The 17,519-nt window shown below is 40.0% G+C and overlaps 1 protein-coding gene across 1 annotated transcript in view; it reads left to right on the forward strand.

Annotated features, from left to right (window-relative positions):
* FAM169A (family with sequence similarity 169 member A) overlaps positions 1–17,519 on the forward strand; it is a 77,843-nt gene that overhangs the window by 25,064 nt on the left and 35,260 nt on the right. Inside the window, exons 3-5 of the mRNA XM_026057398.1 lie at positions 1,370–1,397; positions 1,901–1,967; positions 2,866–2,954. Coding sequence (XP_025913183.1) covers positions 1,377–1,397; positions 1,901–1,967; positions 2,866–2,954 — 177 coding nt within the window. The 5' untranslated portion in view covers positions 1,370–1,376. The remainder of the gene's footprint in view (positions 1–1,369; positions 1,398–1,900; positions 1,968–2,865; positions 2,955–17,519) is intronic.

The following is a 17,519-nucleotide window of genomic DNA, read 5'->3' on the forward strand; positions in this document are numbered from 1 at the left end:
CAGCAATATTTCCAAACCACCCATGCATGTATTTTTCCAATGTACCCCAAGTAACTTTAAACCAGATGTGGCACATCCATAGGACAGCTGTAACAGCACAAAAGTTGAGGACATAACTTATTTGCCACTGAAGCACACTGAGGCACACTGAGGTGCCTCAGATGGTTAACTGAAACCCTTTGGGCTAGTAACCTGGAATGCAAGCTAAACTAACTTTTACACTTTCTTTAAAGCCTTGATCAAAAGCTGATTTTTCTGAAAGAGAGGGGAAAAAAAAAAACAGTTAATGTAACCTCACACAGCTCTCCCAGGATTTTCCCAGTATGCTGGGAAAGTATACTTTCCCACACTACTTATTATTCTTGCATTGCTTCCTATTATGCGCTGGTCATCTCACAGCCTAACACAGTTCTGTAGTCAATACATTGCACTGCCAGACTATCCAACATCCAGATTACAGGGCACATTTCTTCTGTTAGTAGCTTTCAATTACAGCAACAACAGGTTCATTTTAAGCTAAAACTTTAGTGTATTAATCAAGCCAAATGTCAAAACTACTTCACAGGTATGTTTGCCACTTGCAAACTGCAGGGGAGGCAAGATTACAACTTTATGTACTTTGTAGTAGTCTTGGTTGAAGGTAAATTAGAAAGTGTGCAATGTTACCTGTTAGGGTAACAATGTTACCTGATTTAGGGTGTTAATAAAGGAACTACATCTTATTTCTTGCCATAAATACAGTCATAATATGTATTTTCTCCATATTTTCAAACTGCTGCCTGAACATGTCAATGAAAAACAAAAGCCTGTCTTGTATCTCAGTAAAAAGTTTTTCTTAAGAAACATCAGTGTTATCTCATTTGAACAGACACAAACATAGATAACATAATGTAGGTAACCACATTTTTAGATAAAGTCTCTGGCAAGCTTTAAGTCACTACACTGTTTTATCACATATAAATTACAATGTAGGCAAACCTATTGAAAATTGGTGAAAAAGCCAGTTAATTTTAAATGTGTGGGGATAATTTGCATAATACAATTGGAAGTGTTACACTTGGCAAATTGGAAGATTTTGCTATTGAAATCTAGAGTTGTCTATATTCTTCCTGTCAAGTGTTGCATTATGCCTTTTTTATTTATATTGCCTTAACTGAGTGCTGTCTAAATGTACACTTTGGTTTCTGCTAAAGAGTAATTTTCCTGCCAGTAATCTGATGTGTGATAGTCTTTTCTTTTACAGTTATCTTATTCTTTCAAACTAATTTCTTCACCCTACCTCTGACTCAAAGACCATTCCTTACATTACCCACTAGACTTTTTAATGCTGTGACATGATTGAATCTTTTTCTTTCCTGATGGAACCCAGACTCAGGATGAAGCAGCTGGTTGCAAAGGTAGGACAAGATGTTCTGCTTCGTTAGCTTTCCTCTTCAAGTGGGCTGTGTTTCAGATATTAAGTCACATAGATCTGGATTTGGGCTTTGCAGGGGACTGATAGGTATTTGTATGAGCCCTAAACTTTTTTTTTTCCAATACCTTGAAAAAAAAGAAAGTTCTTCTGTACCTTAAGGGTCTATCATTAAAAACACTGTCAACTTTTTGCTTCTTCTAAAACAGATAAAAGTATGTAACTCCCAACCTAACTTTTTACCATGAATCATTAGTGGTAGATGCTCATTTGGGATCTCAACTTGTACCTACCTCTAACTTTGAACCTCATACTCTCACACTGTGTTTTCTTTCTGTTTCTCATTCTTCTTATTCTGTGAATCTCAGTCTGACCTGTCCCAGAACACTTTTGCCTCCATTCTCTTCTCTCACATCTCTCCTGCAGAACATTATGTTATTTGGAACAGATAAGGGACTTTTATTAACACCTTCTTTTGTTTTCTTTCAGGAAAGGGAGAAATGGCTTCAACAGAACATGCCAGTCAGTGTCATCCTTCTATTTTTTTTCCCCCAAGGCAAGCTAAAATTATTTATCTTTGTTAAAATTGGTTAAAACTAAACCCAGGGTCAATCCAATTTCAACTAATGCTTTCAGCGCTGACAGTCATATCTGCTGCCCTTGCTTCTGCTAATAAGCCATGGCTTGTGGAATGAAGAATAGATTGTTTAATAAAACAAAACCCTTCATATTCCACTGGTGATGGAAAATAATTTGTCACGCTTTACAGTATGCAGATGCATAGTGCGATGAACACAGAATTCAGACAGCTGTCATCACAGGATAAGAGCTCCTTTTCATTTTAGGTTAAACTAAAAGAAAGATTTTAAAGGAAAATATCATGTTGCTATGCCAGAAGTCTTTCTAAAAATGATTGGCCTTTACTGAGGAGTCTAAATATATAGTTAGTAAGTAAATAAATGTATTTATTAAAAACAAGAGAGAGATTCCAGCAGGTGCCTGGCTGCAGAGCAGTTAAGTAGCAGACACTGACCTGTGCAGCCTCTGTGTCCCTGGTACTGAGGCTCTAGAACAGGACTTTTGACTGTGTCTGCTCTGCGAGTCTTCCCATGTGGCATTTGTTGTTCTGCTGCCCAAGCATCTTGATGGCTGTGCGTCCAGGCTGGGCTTAGAGAAGCCTGAAATGGGATGCTAGTCACCTCAACATACATTAAGATATTCAGGGAGTTAGAGTGCTACAGTGTGTTGCCTGTGTTCGGTAGCCTCTCCCATCATTTTGCATTAACAACCACTGAGACGGTCTCTTCTCTATTAAGGACCTTTCAGTGTGAGTGATGGTGCATGGAGAAAAGTACATTAATGATTCCTAGATGATGGGCAAGCAGAGGGATGTGATGAGTGACACTGGCCATTAAGGGAACTGAATGCTCTCAGCTTCATGAATTCTTTTGCAGGGTATGACGTGCTTGCTTTGAGCTGGGGGATGGAGGAAGAAAAGGAGAATGAGTTGAAGCTACCTTGTTCTGAAAGACCACTTGTTCTGGTAGGTAATAAGCAAAGGTAGTTCATCTAAGGGAAGTGGGCATTTACACAGACGAGATATCTTCCTAGAGTTTGGTTCTGTCCCCAGTCAATAGACTGGGGTGGAGGGTGATTGCTTTTTAGACTAGTGCAAAAACAGATTGTCTCAGTGACAACTGGCAAACAAGCTGGCTGTTACCTCTTGAGTAATGAAAGGCAGTCCCAGAGTAAGGTGCTGTGTAGCACATGCCCAAGTACACAGGTAATGCTAGTGGTATGAACATCTACAGAGAGCAGCACTTTCTGCCTGATGAATACCCCACAGAATCTGAAGCCACAAGGCTGCCAAATGAGAAATATGAAATGTTTCCTGAACAGGTCAGTGCCCACAGCACTATTGGGGACTGGTAAGGAACAATCAGCAGGAAATTGAAATGTGAAATTGAAGGTGAAAAAATATTTCAATGAAGATGGAAAGAAAATGTCTTTCTTTCTGTGGTGTTTTTAATTTCTCTCTCCCTCCCTACATTATTATTTATGTATAGGGTAAAATGATCTATATAATTCTGGAGGGTGTTCACAATTCGCTGTGTATTTATTTTGGTTTTGGTGTAGAGGGCCTTAATGGGCTGTTGTTGTGTTTCCAAAATGTTGATTAGCAGTTGCAGTATTGAAACTGGTCAGATTTACATTGGACAGACAGCAGGATCCTTCCTTCTCTGCCAGCTAGAGTGCTTTAGGGGTAGAAGTAAGAGGAGAGCAATGGTCTGAGCAGAAGCAAGCACGAGAGAGGAAAGTAACTGCCAGCATAACAATGAAGAAACCTGCATAGATTTGATGCTTCTGACATAGAAGAGAGAGGGACCAGTAAAATGTGTCTGGGGAAATTCATCTGACAAGAGAGGAGGAAGGACCTGGGAATATAGATTGTAGCACAGGTTCAGGCTCAGATTTAAAAGGCCAGGTAAGAACCAAAAAGATCCCACCTTAAAACAGATATCCTATGAACCCCAGTACAGTGAGTCCTTCCAAAGTAGGGTTTTATGTGTACCAGGATTTACTAGCCTCTTAGTCTGCCTCAACCCCCTTTGGATGGACAGATCAAATGTTTCCTTAAATTAAAAACATAGGAATACAACAAAAAACTCCAGCATACAAAAACTGTTTGTTTTAGATATTTTGACACTATTTGCTAAGCCTTATGTTCAGATATTTTGAGATGTACTAGGTACTCTAAAAGGCACCAAGATATCTGTTTCTATGAACAGCTGTTTGTTTGAAGATGATGACCCGTCTCCTAGACCTTCATAATCGAGGTGGTGCCAGGCTGACTTTAATGACTTTAGTGAGGAAAATATTTTTATTAACTTTTCTTCAGAATACTTTACAGTAATATGAAGAATGTTGTTCTCCAGTTTATTTTCTGTAGCTTCCAGATACCGGGTATAAAAAATCCATGTATAGTTCCTTCTCGCAGATGATGCTACTTGCAAGGGCAAAATTCTCCTGCCCTGACCAGAACTTTCTGCCTGTCTGTCTTCCCCTCATGTTGTTCTGTTCACATACATCCTTCTCCACTGTTTATGCCCTAAGAGCCTGCCAAAAAGATGTAGTGTGAAAGATCCTTTCCTGAAAGAAAAGTACAATTAAAGAAGAGTGACAGTCATATGGGAACATACTGTTGTGATTATTACTGTTTTTTTAACAAGGAAGGGAATAGTCTTGAAGGATTTTCGTTACTTCTTCCTGCTTTGTACAGTTTGGACAGACTGATTTCTGAAAATCATGGATCAGTGAGTGAATTATGATTATTTTAAATATCATGGGGAAGTCTGTAGGCATTCACTTCTATCCTAAATGGAAGCTTGGCTTCCATTACAAGCAGTGGAGAGAAGTGGGCATTTCATCCTAAAGCAGAAATAGCTGTTCTCCACTGACTCTAAGAGGAGCATAGGGAAACTCATTTGGGTATAGACCTCTACACAGTAAACACATAGTGTTAGGTTGGATGATTCTTCCCCAAAAGAGCACTGGGCTGTGTTTACGCAATTCAGTGGGGCTATTTTCTGGAAGGTCCATTGACAATGGGAAGTTTGAGCTTCTTTTCATGTGCTTAAGTTAGATGTGTAAAGTGAGATGGTTTGAATACCCACCTATACATCTGACTTCACATCACACAAATTGTATATTGGAATGGGGACCCAAATCTCTCTTTTCCAAACCCTCAGTTTATGTACACCACCCTGTAACGTTCTTTCCTTCAGTGTAAGAAGTACTTCACAAATATGAACCTCAGCAACCTGAAATACTAGTAGCTTTGAGGAGGGGGAGGGAGGGACATGATGTGTCTTCCTTTCAGTTAGGATTGTCACACTGCAGGCATTGCTATATCCTAAAACTTCTGACTATTTCTTGGAAGCCCAACAAAAGTCAAGAATGGTCAAAGAAGTACTGAAATCAACAAAAACTATGGACAGGCTTTATGTCAAATTTAATCATAAGTAAGTATTTGAACACTGCAGTTTAGATCTCAGTTTCTACTGTTAAAGATAATTTTACTATTATGTTCTATAAATAAATATTAATTAACATAATATTGGCCTTATCATGTTTGGACATGGAATTAAGCAAGAGTAATATTTTGTATTAATATTTACATATAATTTTTTAAATTTGAGGATTAATTTGGTCAACAGCGAACTTTCCAGTTTAAGCATATAACACAGTATGCGTATGTCGCTTAATAGGTGGTAGAGATCTGTTTTGTAACATATTTTATTTTTGATAAGAAACTGATGGTTATTTCCTGGAATCTGTTTCTTTAGACTGCCCACTATAACTTTCAAATGAGTTCCAGATGAAGTATTGAATGGTAAATTAAAATTTTTAGCTAGTGTTTTACCCCTGCATTTATTTTAGAATTTATTTGGATAGTATCTCAGAAACCTAAAATGTCCTTAGAAAAAAATATCTAAATCTAAAAGCAGACAAAAGTTGAACTTTTTTTGGTCAATCTTTCCAAAAATTTTTTAGAAGTGTCCAGATCTTCCCTGAAAAAAATAGCTGTTTTTTCTTACTGGTCCAGTCTGCTTTCAGTTTGGATGGCTGAATTCTGCCTATCTAAATTTTGCCCTACAATTCCAGCTGGATGTGATGTTAGTCCCTTCTTGTCCTAAACCACTGTTTGTGTTTGCGATGGCCTGCTCTGTCAGGCTCCCACAGTAGCAATAGGATATTCTAAATTCCACTGTTTAGCTGTCTACATTCAATAGAAATGCAATATCAGAACAGTCTGCTCTTCATTTATTATAGTACACAAAGCGTGTTGTAAGAGGGGAAATTGTAGTTGCAACTAATGAGTAGAGTCATAATTGTAGTGAAATTAGGACAACAGCATTTCAGTTGTGGCATAACTGGTTGAGGTAAAATAAGGATATTCTCCTCAGATTATCCTGGGACTTTTGAATGATCAGATACTAGGATGCGAGTACTTCATAAATGTACCATGGGCTTATTTGTGCAGTTCAGTTTATGGCAGTTATTTTTGATTTCCTAGTAAGCATATAGAAATACATATATATAAAAAAATGTATATATATATATAAAATACATATACAAAAAATTTCTAGTGATTTGTTTACATTTTCTGGAATTGCCAGAGCCTTTGAGAGATATAAGTGATTAGGAATTATTTTCTCCACTAAAAAATCCATACTTTAGATCCTTTTTTTCTGAATTGGAATGAGAAGACAAATTCTCTCTCAGTTAAAAATTATTTTGAAAATTATATAAGATTTTATTATTATAAACAAATTACAAATTGTTTAGTTGCAATGAGATGAAAACACTATTCATACAATGTCAAAACAATATAACAGAGAGGATGAATCTGGTAGCCCAACAGAGGCAAAGCCACCACAGCTCCATGGCCCCAGGTCCAACGAGTAGCGAGGCTGAGCATGTATTCCCAATTCCCAGTAACTCCCAACAGGCCTTGGATCCCCCAGTAACTGGCCCTTGGATCTTCTGGTCTCCAGTTGTCTACCACACTGAGACACACACACACACACACGCACACACACACACACACGGGTCTCTCAGTTGACCCCCAGACCTTATGGTCTCTCCAGTAGTTGGCCTGGACCCCCCGGTCCGTGTGGTAGCCAGCTCCTCCAGGTGCCTCTCTCCAAGATGCACACCCCCAGCTCCCGGGCCACTCACCCTACTCGCCAGTTAGTCCAGCTGGACGTTTGCTAGCGACCGCACGCTGACATGGGCACCCTCACTCGCTCCGGTTGCTGGCACCACAGGCACACAGGCCCCTGTGATCCATGGTCCTTGCTCCAGTTGTGGGCACTTAGGCCTCCGTGCACACATGTGCACACAGACTAGAGATGCCCTCACCCAGGAAAATAGATAAAAAACAGTGCTTAATGCAAAGACAGGACAGACTGTGCAAATCAGGTGCAGGGCATGGCCAGACAAGCGTACTGACCAGCAACATGTTTACAGCCAAATGGCCACTTTTATCCCCTATCCCCCTGTTTTCCCACACTTGTTCCTCTCCAAATCACCTTGATCCTTCCCTTTCCTCACCTTTGGTTCCTCCCCTAAACATCCCAGAACAAGTCATGTACGAACTCCAAATGCTCTTCCCTTCATCCCTAATAAGTCTGGTAGTCATGTAGGCAGTAGCACGGCTCAGTCAGGTGCTCTCGAGAGCCTCTCCTGTTGACTCACTGTGATGGGTGTCACCCCTGGCCCAGGGGGCTGGTGGCTCTCCTAGGACAGCCCTGGGAAGAGCCAGGGCAGGGGCTCCTTTTTTCTGCCCGCATTTTTGGGGTTCCCCTGCCTGGCATTGTTGCTCCAGGCTCTTTTGTGTGAATGGAAATGAGCCTTTGATCACATAACCTAACAATAATATGCAGTAAATATCAACTGATTAAAAACAAATTAATCAACTCTAGGAAAAAAACACACTATTTTTACCTTGCCAAGATATTTTAGCACTAATGTGGGAAAAAAACCTATAGTTTCTGTCCAAAAATTGTCAAAAACATCAAATTTCTACCATTAAATATTTCTATTTCAACAAAAATGCATTTATCAGTTACAAAAAGTTCTGTGCAGATTTTTGTCAGCCAACTCTACACAGCAGGATCTCTTTTTTGCTTTGGATCCTGTCTGGAATTTATCAAAGTAATATCTTTCACTGAAGTAATTTGTCTATTTTGTAACAGATAGTACAAATCAAAGTCAGATAGATAATATACAAAAAAACCCATTTCACAGCTAACATAACATCTTGCTGCAGAATCATTAATTTTCTATCTGGATAATGTAATTGTTATTTGTACAATGAGTATAACTTAAAGAATTAAACCAAATATGGCTCCTAGTCCTGCAGGAATATACATGAGTACTTAATATTATTCTCTCTGAACAAGCAGAATGTTAAACAGATAGTAAATCTCTACCTGCTCCTAGGAATCAAGAAAGAAGTTAATTCTACTTGGCTTCCATGAACATTGGCTACAGAATAAATATCCCTATAGATCATCTGTAGCCCCCTTTACAGAAAGAGCCTTATTTTAAGGGAAAAAAAATTAATTCCCTTGTTTCTAGATAAATTGAGTTTTAGGATTCCTCATCACAAATGCTCCAAAGCAGAGCAGCTGCTTGTAGATCACTGCTCTTAGAAAGCTGAAAAATCCTCCCTGGCAGGTGAGGAGACCAGTCTTTTCCCAGGTGAGAAGGTTTTATTCAAAGCCTCATTAAGAGCTTGTCCTTAAAAAGCAAAGTCCTGAATTAAAGTTATAGATATTATAGCGTTTTAAAGTAAGGCATGTTCAGAGTCACTTACTCAGCAATTTCATTTTATTTTTTATTTACATTTGCCCATCCTGTTGAATGTTTGATTTTGGCAGGTAAAAATCTAAAACTGATATTTGGAAATGTCAAGGATGTGTAATTTGAAGAGAATAGAACATGAAGATCAATTTGAGATTGGAATTCAGGTTGTAGCCTTTGAGACTGGATCATTGACCCCACAGACCTTCTCTGTGAAGGTATTCCTGCTTCTCGGGAAACTCTGTAGAGGATCTCAGGCTGAAGTATTCCTCTGTTGTTGTGCTATACCTGCTCAGCTGACTTAGCAAATGGCTTGTAAAGGTGTCACAAGTAACATGGAAAGCAGTTGCTCTGCAATTTGGGAGAAAGGTCTTACAAACTGGTGAGTGATTCTTAGAAGGGGAAGATATAGTAGCAATAGAGTGGTCAGTGGACCTGAGAAAAGGCAAACTTAGGAAATGGCGGAGAGGAGCTCTTTGGGAACAAGGGTAAGAGGAAAAAACAGGTGAGGAGGAGGAGTATTTGTTACAAGACAAGTATTGCAAACACAACTGCAAATGACTCTGGGACACCTTCTGAGAGTGATCCTTCCCACTGACCTTGACCTTTTAGGTTACTATCAGGATGGCAGGCATGAATTACCCTCTGGATGGTCTAGTCTAAAAGGTAGTGTTAGGCTATGGGACTAATTATGGCAAAAGATGCAGAACAGACCAAAGTATTCAGTGCCTACTTTCTTCAGTTTTCGTGAAACAGATAATTGTGATAAATTATCATGGTTAATTTTAACATGAGGAATTGGAACAGAGTAATTAAAGGATGGACTGAATAATATTTAAGGAAATTGATTGTGTTCAAGTTAGTTAGACTGCTGAAAATCATTCCCTTCTACTTTAGAAAATGGTTGAAGCAGCCTCTGACCTGTCAATATTTATCTTCGAGGATGGAGAATGTGGTGAGTTCCAAATAGAGCACCGGTTTTTAACAGGAAGAAAAATAAGGAGGTGGAGGGCCGTAGACCTATCAGCCTAGCTTTGTTACCCAGGCAATTACTGGAATAAATTCTTATACAATCGGTTACTAGACAGCAAGTGATCAAGAATAGCCCAGTGGGGATTTGTCAGGTACTAGACAAGCCAATTCTTTTTTGACAGGATAGCAGTCTAGCAGATAAAGAGGAAACATCTGAAGTGATGTTTTTTCACTTTGACAGGACTCACAAAACTGGTCTCATCTGATAATTATATAAACAAGTGTGTAAACATGTTCTGGATGAAATCTGAACATGGTGTATGCATAACTGGTAGAAAAACTCCACTCGGAGAGTGGTTATCCACAGTCTGCTATCTAGCTGGGAAGAAACTCCAAATAGCATTCCCAAGAGAGCTGCCTTACCTCCTCTTCTCTTTGATATTTTCATTGCTAACTCAGATGATGCAATAGAGACTGTGCTTATTTTATTTGTGGGTGACATCCATCTGGGAGGAAATACAGTGTGTATGAATACAAAGATTGGAATTCAAAGAGATCTCAACAAATTGAAGAAGCTGCACTAAATTTCACTGTACTGATTTTAGAAAAAAACAGTACAAGCACTGTATTTGGAAAGGAGAAATCAAATGTACACCCTTTACATAGCGACTAATAGGGTGGGTAGCAATCCTTAGGAAAGGATCTGAGTATTACAGTACATCATAAACTGAATACGGGTCAGCAACAGTATATCACTGGCAGGGAAGCAGTTGTTTCATAGGATCATAGGATAATTCAGGTTGGACCTCAGGAGGTCTCTAGTCCAACTTCCTGCTCAAAGCAAGGTCAGACTGTGAGGTCAGACCCAGGCTCCTCAGGGCTTTATCCAGCCTGGTCTTCAAGAATGGAGACTGCACAGCCTCTCTGGACAACCTGTCCCAATGCTTGACTATCTTCAGCATGAAAAAGTTTTGCCTTATATCCAGTCAGTATCTTTCTTGTTTCAACTTTCCAGGATGTGTTAACAGAAGTAATGATAACTTGGACTGGCGAGGTCTCAGTGGTATATTTTGCCCAGTTTGGTGTACTGCAGTTAAAGTATATCGACAAGTTGCAGTGTCTAGAGAAGAACAATAAAGGGTGAGGACTCGCAACATGATCTTTGAGGCAGGCGTGAAAGAAGGGGGTGGTTAGTGTTGACAAATGAAAACTGAATGTACAGCACTGCACATGGGAACGCTCTCTTAGGATGTAAGGGGACTGCGATCAGCCACACTCATTGACACAGTGACAAGGGACAATAAAAGTAACTGACTTACATTGATGTGAAGTCTGGTTAGATATCCAGGAAAGTGTTTTTGTTTTTGTTTTAATGCAAAGCTAGTGTATTCTTCTTCACTGGAGGTTTAAAAGAGCAAGTTAGACAAGTATCTGACAGGGTTGTGCCTGTGCTCAGTTCTCCTTCAGTACAAAAGGAGGGACTGTGGGTCCTCCCAGTCTGGTATTTCTCAGAAAGTGCCTCTTGCTATTAGGTGGAGAAGAAAAAGATGTAAAAATTCATAGTAGATTGTCAGGCAGCCTCTCTGTCCCTCTTACATCCGTACCTGTTGTGATCTAAGTACTCCATCTTCAGAGATTCCCCTGGTTTCCAGATACAAAGTTCATCCTACCATTTCCCCAACAAACGCTCTCTGTTCTTCCTCAGACAGAATACAATTCAAGAGTGATTGAAAGATATGAGGATCTGACATTTGTATTCCTTCACCGCAGGAACACCCTGGCACAGCAGCTGCTCTCCTCACATAGATGCTTCCTATGGGGTGAGCAGGAATGCGTGGGCACCCTCGCACAGCAGTGAGGGCTGATGCCACCACTGTGGTGTACATCTGCAATAAGTCCCAGGATGTATAGACACATCCTCTCCATCTACATAAGGAATAGCATATAAAAACAACCATACATAGGGAGAACTGCAGATGAATTTAAAAGCAATGTTTACTCTGAGACTTATTCACCACAGTTACTGAATCCTTGTTTGTAGTAAGAAATACATACAAGTATCTGTTGATGAAAGAAAGAGTTAGCTGTTTTCTGTTTAAGTTTTTGGCATTATGTATATATTCTGTTAGAGCAATTGTTTTCAGTCTTTTCCAAGTTGCAGATCCCTGCTTTGTTGACTCCTATATAGTAAAATTAAGCTAATGACAGCAAACTTGCTCTTCTTAATTCTATTTCAGAAATCCTTTAAAAGTTGTCTCAAGCCCACAGGGATACATGTCCACTGTTTTAGACAAGAGAATAAATAAGGTTGTTAGACCTTTTTACCTGCAAAAACTTAGGATGGGCAAAATTCCCATCACATGCAAAACAACCTATGCTTCTTTCGTATGTTTTGAAGCTATGGGATGAAATCTTTGCCTCAGGATTAACACTTGTGTGTGCCTTTATTTTAGGACAAAGACTCTCCCACCATTTTCTCCTTTGTGGTGTTGAGATGAGGAGTCTTCTCTGTGACTGGAGGATGGCTCCTGTTCCAGAGAACCAGCAATCTCATTATAAGAATGGAAACGTGAGGGTTCATGGGCCAACAGAAGCACGAGGTAACAGTGACACAATACTGACCAGCCTGATAAGAAGTGGGTCAAGCCCATCGGTGGTCTGTATCTGCTATCAAGTTTTTGTAGCTATCACAGCAAATAAAAGTTTTAAGGAAGGATTTGAAGAAAGCCAGTGGGAGGGAGCTGCTTTGGTATTTATTGAGAAATTCTCTTAAGCACAAGGGAACTTTGTGCATTTCTGGCAAAAGTTAGAGGAAAAGTGCAGAAAAAACTGTATTTTCTTTTAAACAAATGAAAGGGGTAACCCCCTTGGAATTACCTTATACTCACGGGGTAGCTACTATACATTAGTTAACACACTATAAATGCACACCATGAATTGCTTCACACTAACTTGTTCTTGTCACTGTGTGCTAAGATAAGATAAACTGAACTTGCTCACCTTAACTCTTTCTGCTCTTTGCTAAGTAATGTCTTGTAAAGGTGATATAAGCTTTTCAGTGCAATTTAACTGCTATTGTCTTTCCTTCTTTCTTCCCATGCGTGCACTGCACAGAGCCTCTCTGACTCCCAAAGACTGCAGTGAGTGAATGCCTGGTTGACTTTTTGCTGCACAGAGCAGATGGGATTGCTGTGGTATTTCATTTCACACTAGGGAGGCTGTGAGGGGCCACAGGCCTTGGGGCCAGCAGGAGCAGTAAGTCATGGGGCCAGCAAGAGGACAGAGGCCACGGGGCCAGGTTTCAAATTAACTGCATAATAAGGGCATTGTACAGGAAGATGGGGGGTAACAGATATGCATCGTGTGGAGGCCAGACTACTGATTGCGGGCAGTCCCAAGACTGGAACGTGTGGAGGGTGAAACAATAAAGAATCTACATATTCAAGCAAGCTATGGGCAGAGTCTTAGAATTGTTAGAGCTGTTTTTCAGCCTATGTGAAGTGTTCCCTGGTGGCTTGCTCTGTGATGGTAAAGCCCTACCAGAGCACTTTATATCTAAAATCCCACTTGCCACCTTCTTCAAATGCACAGTTCTTAGTGCTACTACGCAGCACTTAGTGCTATGAACATCAGAGCTGTTGTGGTTAAAGCCTACACATTGTATGCACATTGATATGTCTGTGTACGTGGAAATCATATATCTGATGGCAATATCTACACAGCACAACAGGATGTCTACATTGGCAGTTCACACTGGAGTTCTGCTTGCATGAGGTAAAAGGATCTCCATATATGTGTATGACTCCTCAAAACAATGTAATTGAGGAATTATCCACATTTAATTTTACCTTTCCATTTTTCACAGAAGAAACATTCCTATCAGGTTCATTTATAGCATCTTTGGTTTATCTATAAATATCCATTCTGTATTTGGGGCTATGAAGACTTTGTCAAGAAATGGAAGCCGCAGATAAAAGAAGCTTATCAAATATTCTTAAAATGCTCTAAAAATCTGCAACTCCTGGTAAAATTTACTATAACCACACAGACCAGATGACAGAATATTTGTCTGGAGTCTTTTAGAGAGTGGGGACTAGGCAATTTAAACTTCTGACTGGGAAAACAAAGCTTTCATAGTACTTGAAGAAAAAAAGGAGATTCCAGACTATGAGGTGAAATTGAAAATCAAAAAGGAGGTGTTAAATTAGGAACTGTTATTTCTGTTATATACTGTTGGGTAATGAAACTTGCTGATGATACAGAAAAACCCTTCTGCACATGGAATAAACTGACCGGAAAGGGAGACATTTCTAGCTTTAGTACAGGAGTGTAAGAAAGAAGATAGAAACAACGGTTTAGTAGAGAAAATCTTTGTTATGATACTGTGGAACTCATGGACTTTTGCTCGTAAGTTACATGGGTGGACCAAAAATCCCATAAATAGAGATGATGAGATGAAATTACATTTACTGGAGTGAGCCATGTAAGGGCTCACATGTAATGCCAGGGTTGCATTTGCCAGTGCTCTGGAGGTCAGCAGAAGAGGTTAAAGAGGAGGAATCTGGAAGGTGGATGTACCTGACAGCTCTTTGATGTGTCCTAAAAGAAGTTGTCAGTAACAGGAATTGCAAGATGCATGTTTCTTTCTCGGATGCCTAATTTTCCACTTTTAACATTGCCATGTCTAGGGCRAAAGGAAAGAAATACAAGGAGATGTTTAGTGGCCATGATTTTGCATTTTATGTATGTTCAGTTATTTGTATCTTAGGATGCCAGGATGCCTTGTTCTTGTTAGGTAAACAGCCTTGTCCCTTTTTCCAGATGGATTAAGCTCTCCTGAGTCACTAGTGATTGTCGTGTGAAAGGGAGGGACGGAAGGCCCTTCCTTATCTTTATAATTTACGTTTGCCTGCCAGAGCCCCCTGTTTGAGGACTTTCCCTGAGTCAGTTTCGCAAAGTAAAAAGAATAAGATTTTATTAAAGCGACAGATACAACAGGTTCGGAATTGCCATTGATAAATGCACTTGCTGCTATAAATTTTCTTTCTGTGAGCTCAAACTAACAATTAAGCGCTTTCAATAATAATATATTTTCCCGGGTGACGTCCGACGTTTGTCAGAGGCGCAAGTCTTACCAAAGAGGCGTCCCTGTTTGGGGGAGGGAGAAGGAGGCTCGCTCGTCAGCAGTCTCCAGTGAACAGGTCAGGGGTTCAGTTTTTTTCCCTTCCAAAAACTTTAGTGAGCTGTCCTCTGTTTTATAGTTGCTGAAGGTGGGATGTGGAAGTGCGGCAGACATACTTCATTGGCCAGGTTGCCATTTGCGCGGTTGTTGGGGGTATGCCCCCCTTATTTACATATTATTATGCAGCAAAGGGCATGTTTTTTAATATGGTAAGCAGGGATAATGAGGCTGGGGGTACTGTAGGTCAACAGTTAGCCTGTGAGCAGCAATTTTTTCGGGATGCAACCCTTTGTGGTCAGGGGCGGACCGTGATACCTCTGTATCGCTCCCTCCTCCGCCGTGCAGCTGGAACAAACTGTCTGGCCTTCACCAGCTAGTTCGTTACTCATGTTGCAAAAGGGTGGTGTGCTTTGGCTGCCACGTACTGTTTTTCCCTTGTGCCCCCTTATCTTTCTCCCTCTTATCTTTCTCCCTGAGTTCTCTCTTGTTCCCACAGTGATAAACTACCAATTCCATCCTGGCTGTCAAATCTTACTGGCCTGCCTGTGCACTTCAACAGTTTTGCAGGAACCGGAGCTTTCCCAGGGATAAGTCTGCTACCAGTCCTTGACTTGTCAAACCCATGTCTCTCACAGGTAAATGCCTGTATTTCAGCTATAAAATTCGTGATTTTTTACAGTGATAAGTCCAAGGACCACCAGCTGTAATGTCTGCTAATACGTGTATTTCAAGCACATCAGATGTCACTGGAAGAGATGTTTTGGAGCAGAATTCGCAAAAGCTGTACTCAATGCATACTCAGATGCATATTTTGTATCTATATGTCATGCTTATACATTAATTAGGGCATTTAGCATATAATATTCAGAAATATGACCTGATGGGAACTTGCTACCTTTCTTTTGTCTTCCTTACTGGAAAAAAACTTTAATCTAGAAGGCTACTTAGGCAGCTTGTAGGAATCTCCTTCACTGGAGATGTAAAAAGTCATTTTGTGACAAATGTTTCCCAGGCTTGGTCTTGCCTCAGTGAAGGATGGGCTAGACAGTCTGTTGAGGTTCTTTCCAGTCTGACATTTCCTGGAAAGTATCAGTTGCTCTAACAGACTGGAGAGAGAAGATGTGAAAACACGTGGTAAGATGCTAGATCTTCCACTTCTACATCACCTCTTTGATGCAAAGGTTTTATAAAAATATTTAGTTCTGGGAGTATCTGCTTTTCATATATACTATTAGAGCTGTGATAGGGTATGATCTTTACTGTAAAAATCAGAATAGCAACAAAACCCTGAGGGAGAGATAAAGGCCCATTCTACTGGCGGGGGAACATATATATGTGTGTGTATGTATAAATGTATTTATAATCTATTGCATATATATGCAAAATTTCATCCCAATCTTACAGAATGTAATTTTTAAGACCCCCCACTGCATATATTGAACTTCATTAGCTTGAATAGTCATCTTAGCAAGGTTGAAAATGCTTTAAAATATTTTCAAGGTAAGAAAGATACAGGAGAGAACAAATAGATACAGAAATTCACAGTGAGATTAACATGATTACCTGAAAAAGTACTAGTTGTTACCAGTGATCTTTTGTCAAGAGTTCTGTAAACCTCACAAGTTAGTTTAAAGAGAAAGGAGAAACTGGGTATTTTTTTGTGGATTTTGCATGGAGGTTCTTCCATACATAAAAGGTGACATAAAAGATGACATAAAAGAAATAATAATAACAAAACAAAATGCAAATCTACTTCAAAGCAATATTGGAGGTGAACTGTGAAGGCAGTAATTTATTGGAGGATTTTTGTCTGAATGTATTTTTCTGCCTGAAAATCCTGTCTTTACATTTCTCTTCCTGAAAGACTTTATGACCAGGATTTTAAGAGCACATTCATATCCTAAGCAATTAACAAGGAAATTATTTTTATTAAATTAGAATATATACTGTTACTGTCTCCTTATCACCCTTACACTATCTAGTATATAACTATGACAAAAGATGGATGAAAAATTTTTCTCCAAAAGAAGGACCAGACCTTCTTGGTCCTTCCATAGCAGTGTTAGCAAAAATGAAGAAAGGAACTCACAACCAACTCACAAACCAACTTCTAGGTTGTTTTCTTCATTTGTCATGAAAGGAAAAAACAGGGAGTGGGAATAGGAATACTGTATTTAAGAATTTCCTGACAGGTTTAAATTCTAATCTTACACCATTAGCCTATCTTGTTTTCTGTTAATACATACTGCAGAATAATTTTCACTGTGTAACACTGCGTAAATAACATTTTCCGTCCTTGAAAGGGAACTGCAAAAAAAGAAAAAAAGAAAAAAGAAAAAGCAGCACTACTCCAATTAGTAGAAAAAGGGGTGGCGCAAGCCTTGCTGCTGCCGAGCAGAGCCGCCGGGGTTCATCTCGGAGCCCAGGCGGCTCCTTGACCGGGTACGTGTGTTTCAGCGCGTCCCACGCTCGGCTGTCGCTGCGGCGCGCGGCCCCCTGCCGGAGCCCGCTCACGCCGGGCTCCGGGCCCTCCCGAGCCCCGACGGCGGCCGCCGAGACCCGCTACCTGGGCCGGGCCGGGCC

The sequence above is a fragment of the Apteryx rowi genome, unplaced genomic scaffold, assembly GCF_003343035.1.
Source record: "Apteryx rowi isolate R43461 unplaced genomic scaffold, aptRow1 scaffold_139, whole genome shotgun sequence".
Classification (NCBI taxonomy): Eukaryota; Metazoa; Chordata; class Aves; order Apterygiformes; family Apterygidae; genus Apteryx; species Apteryx rowi.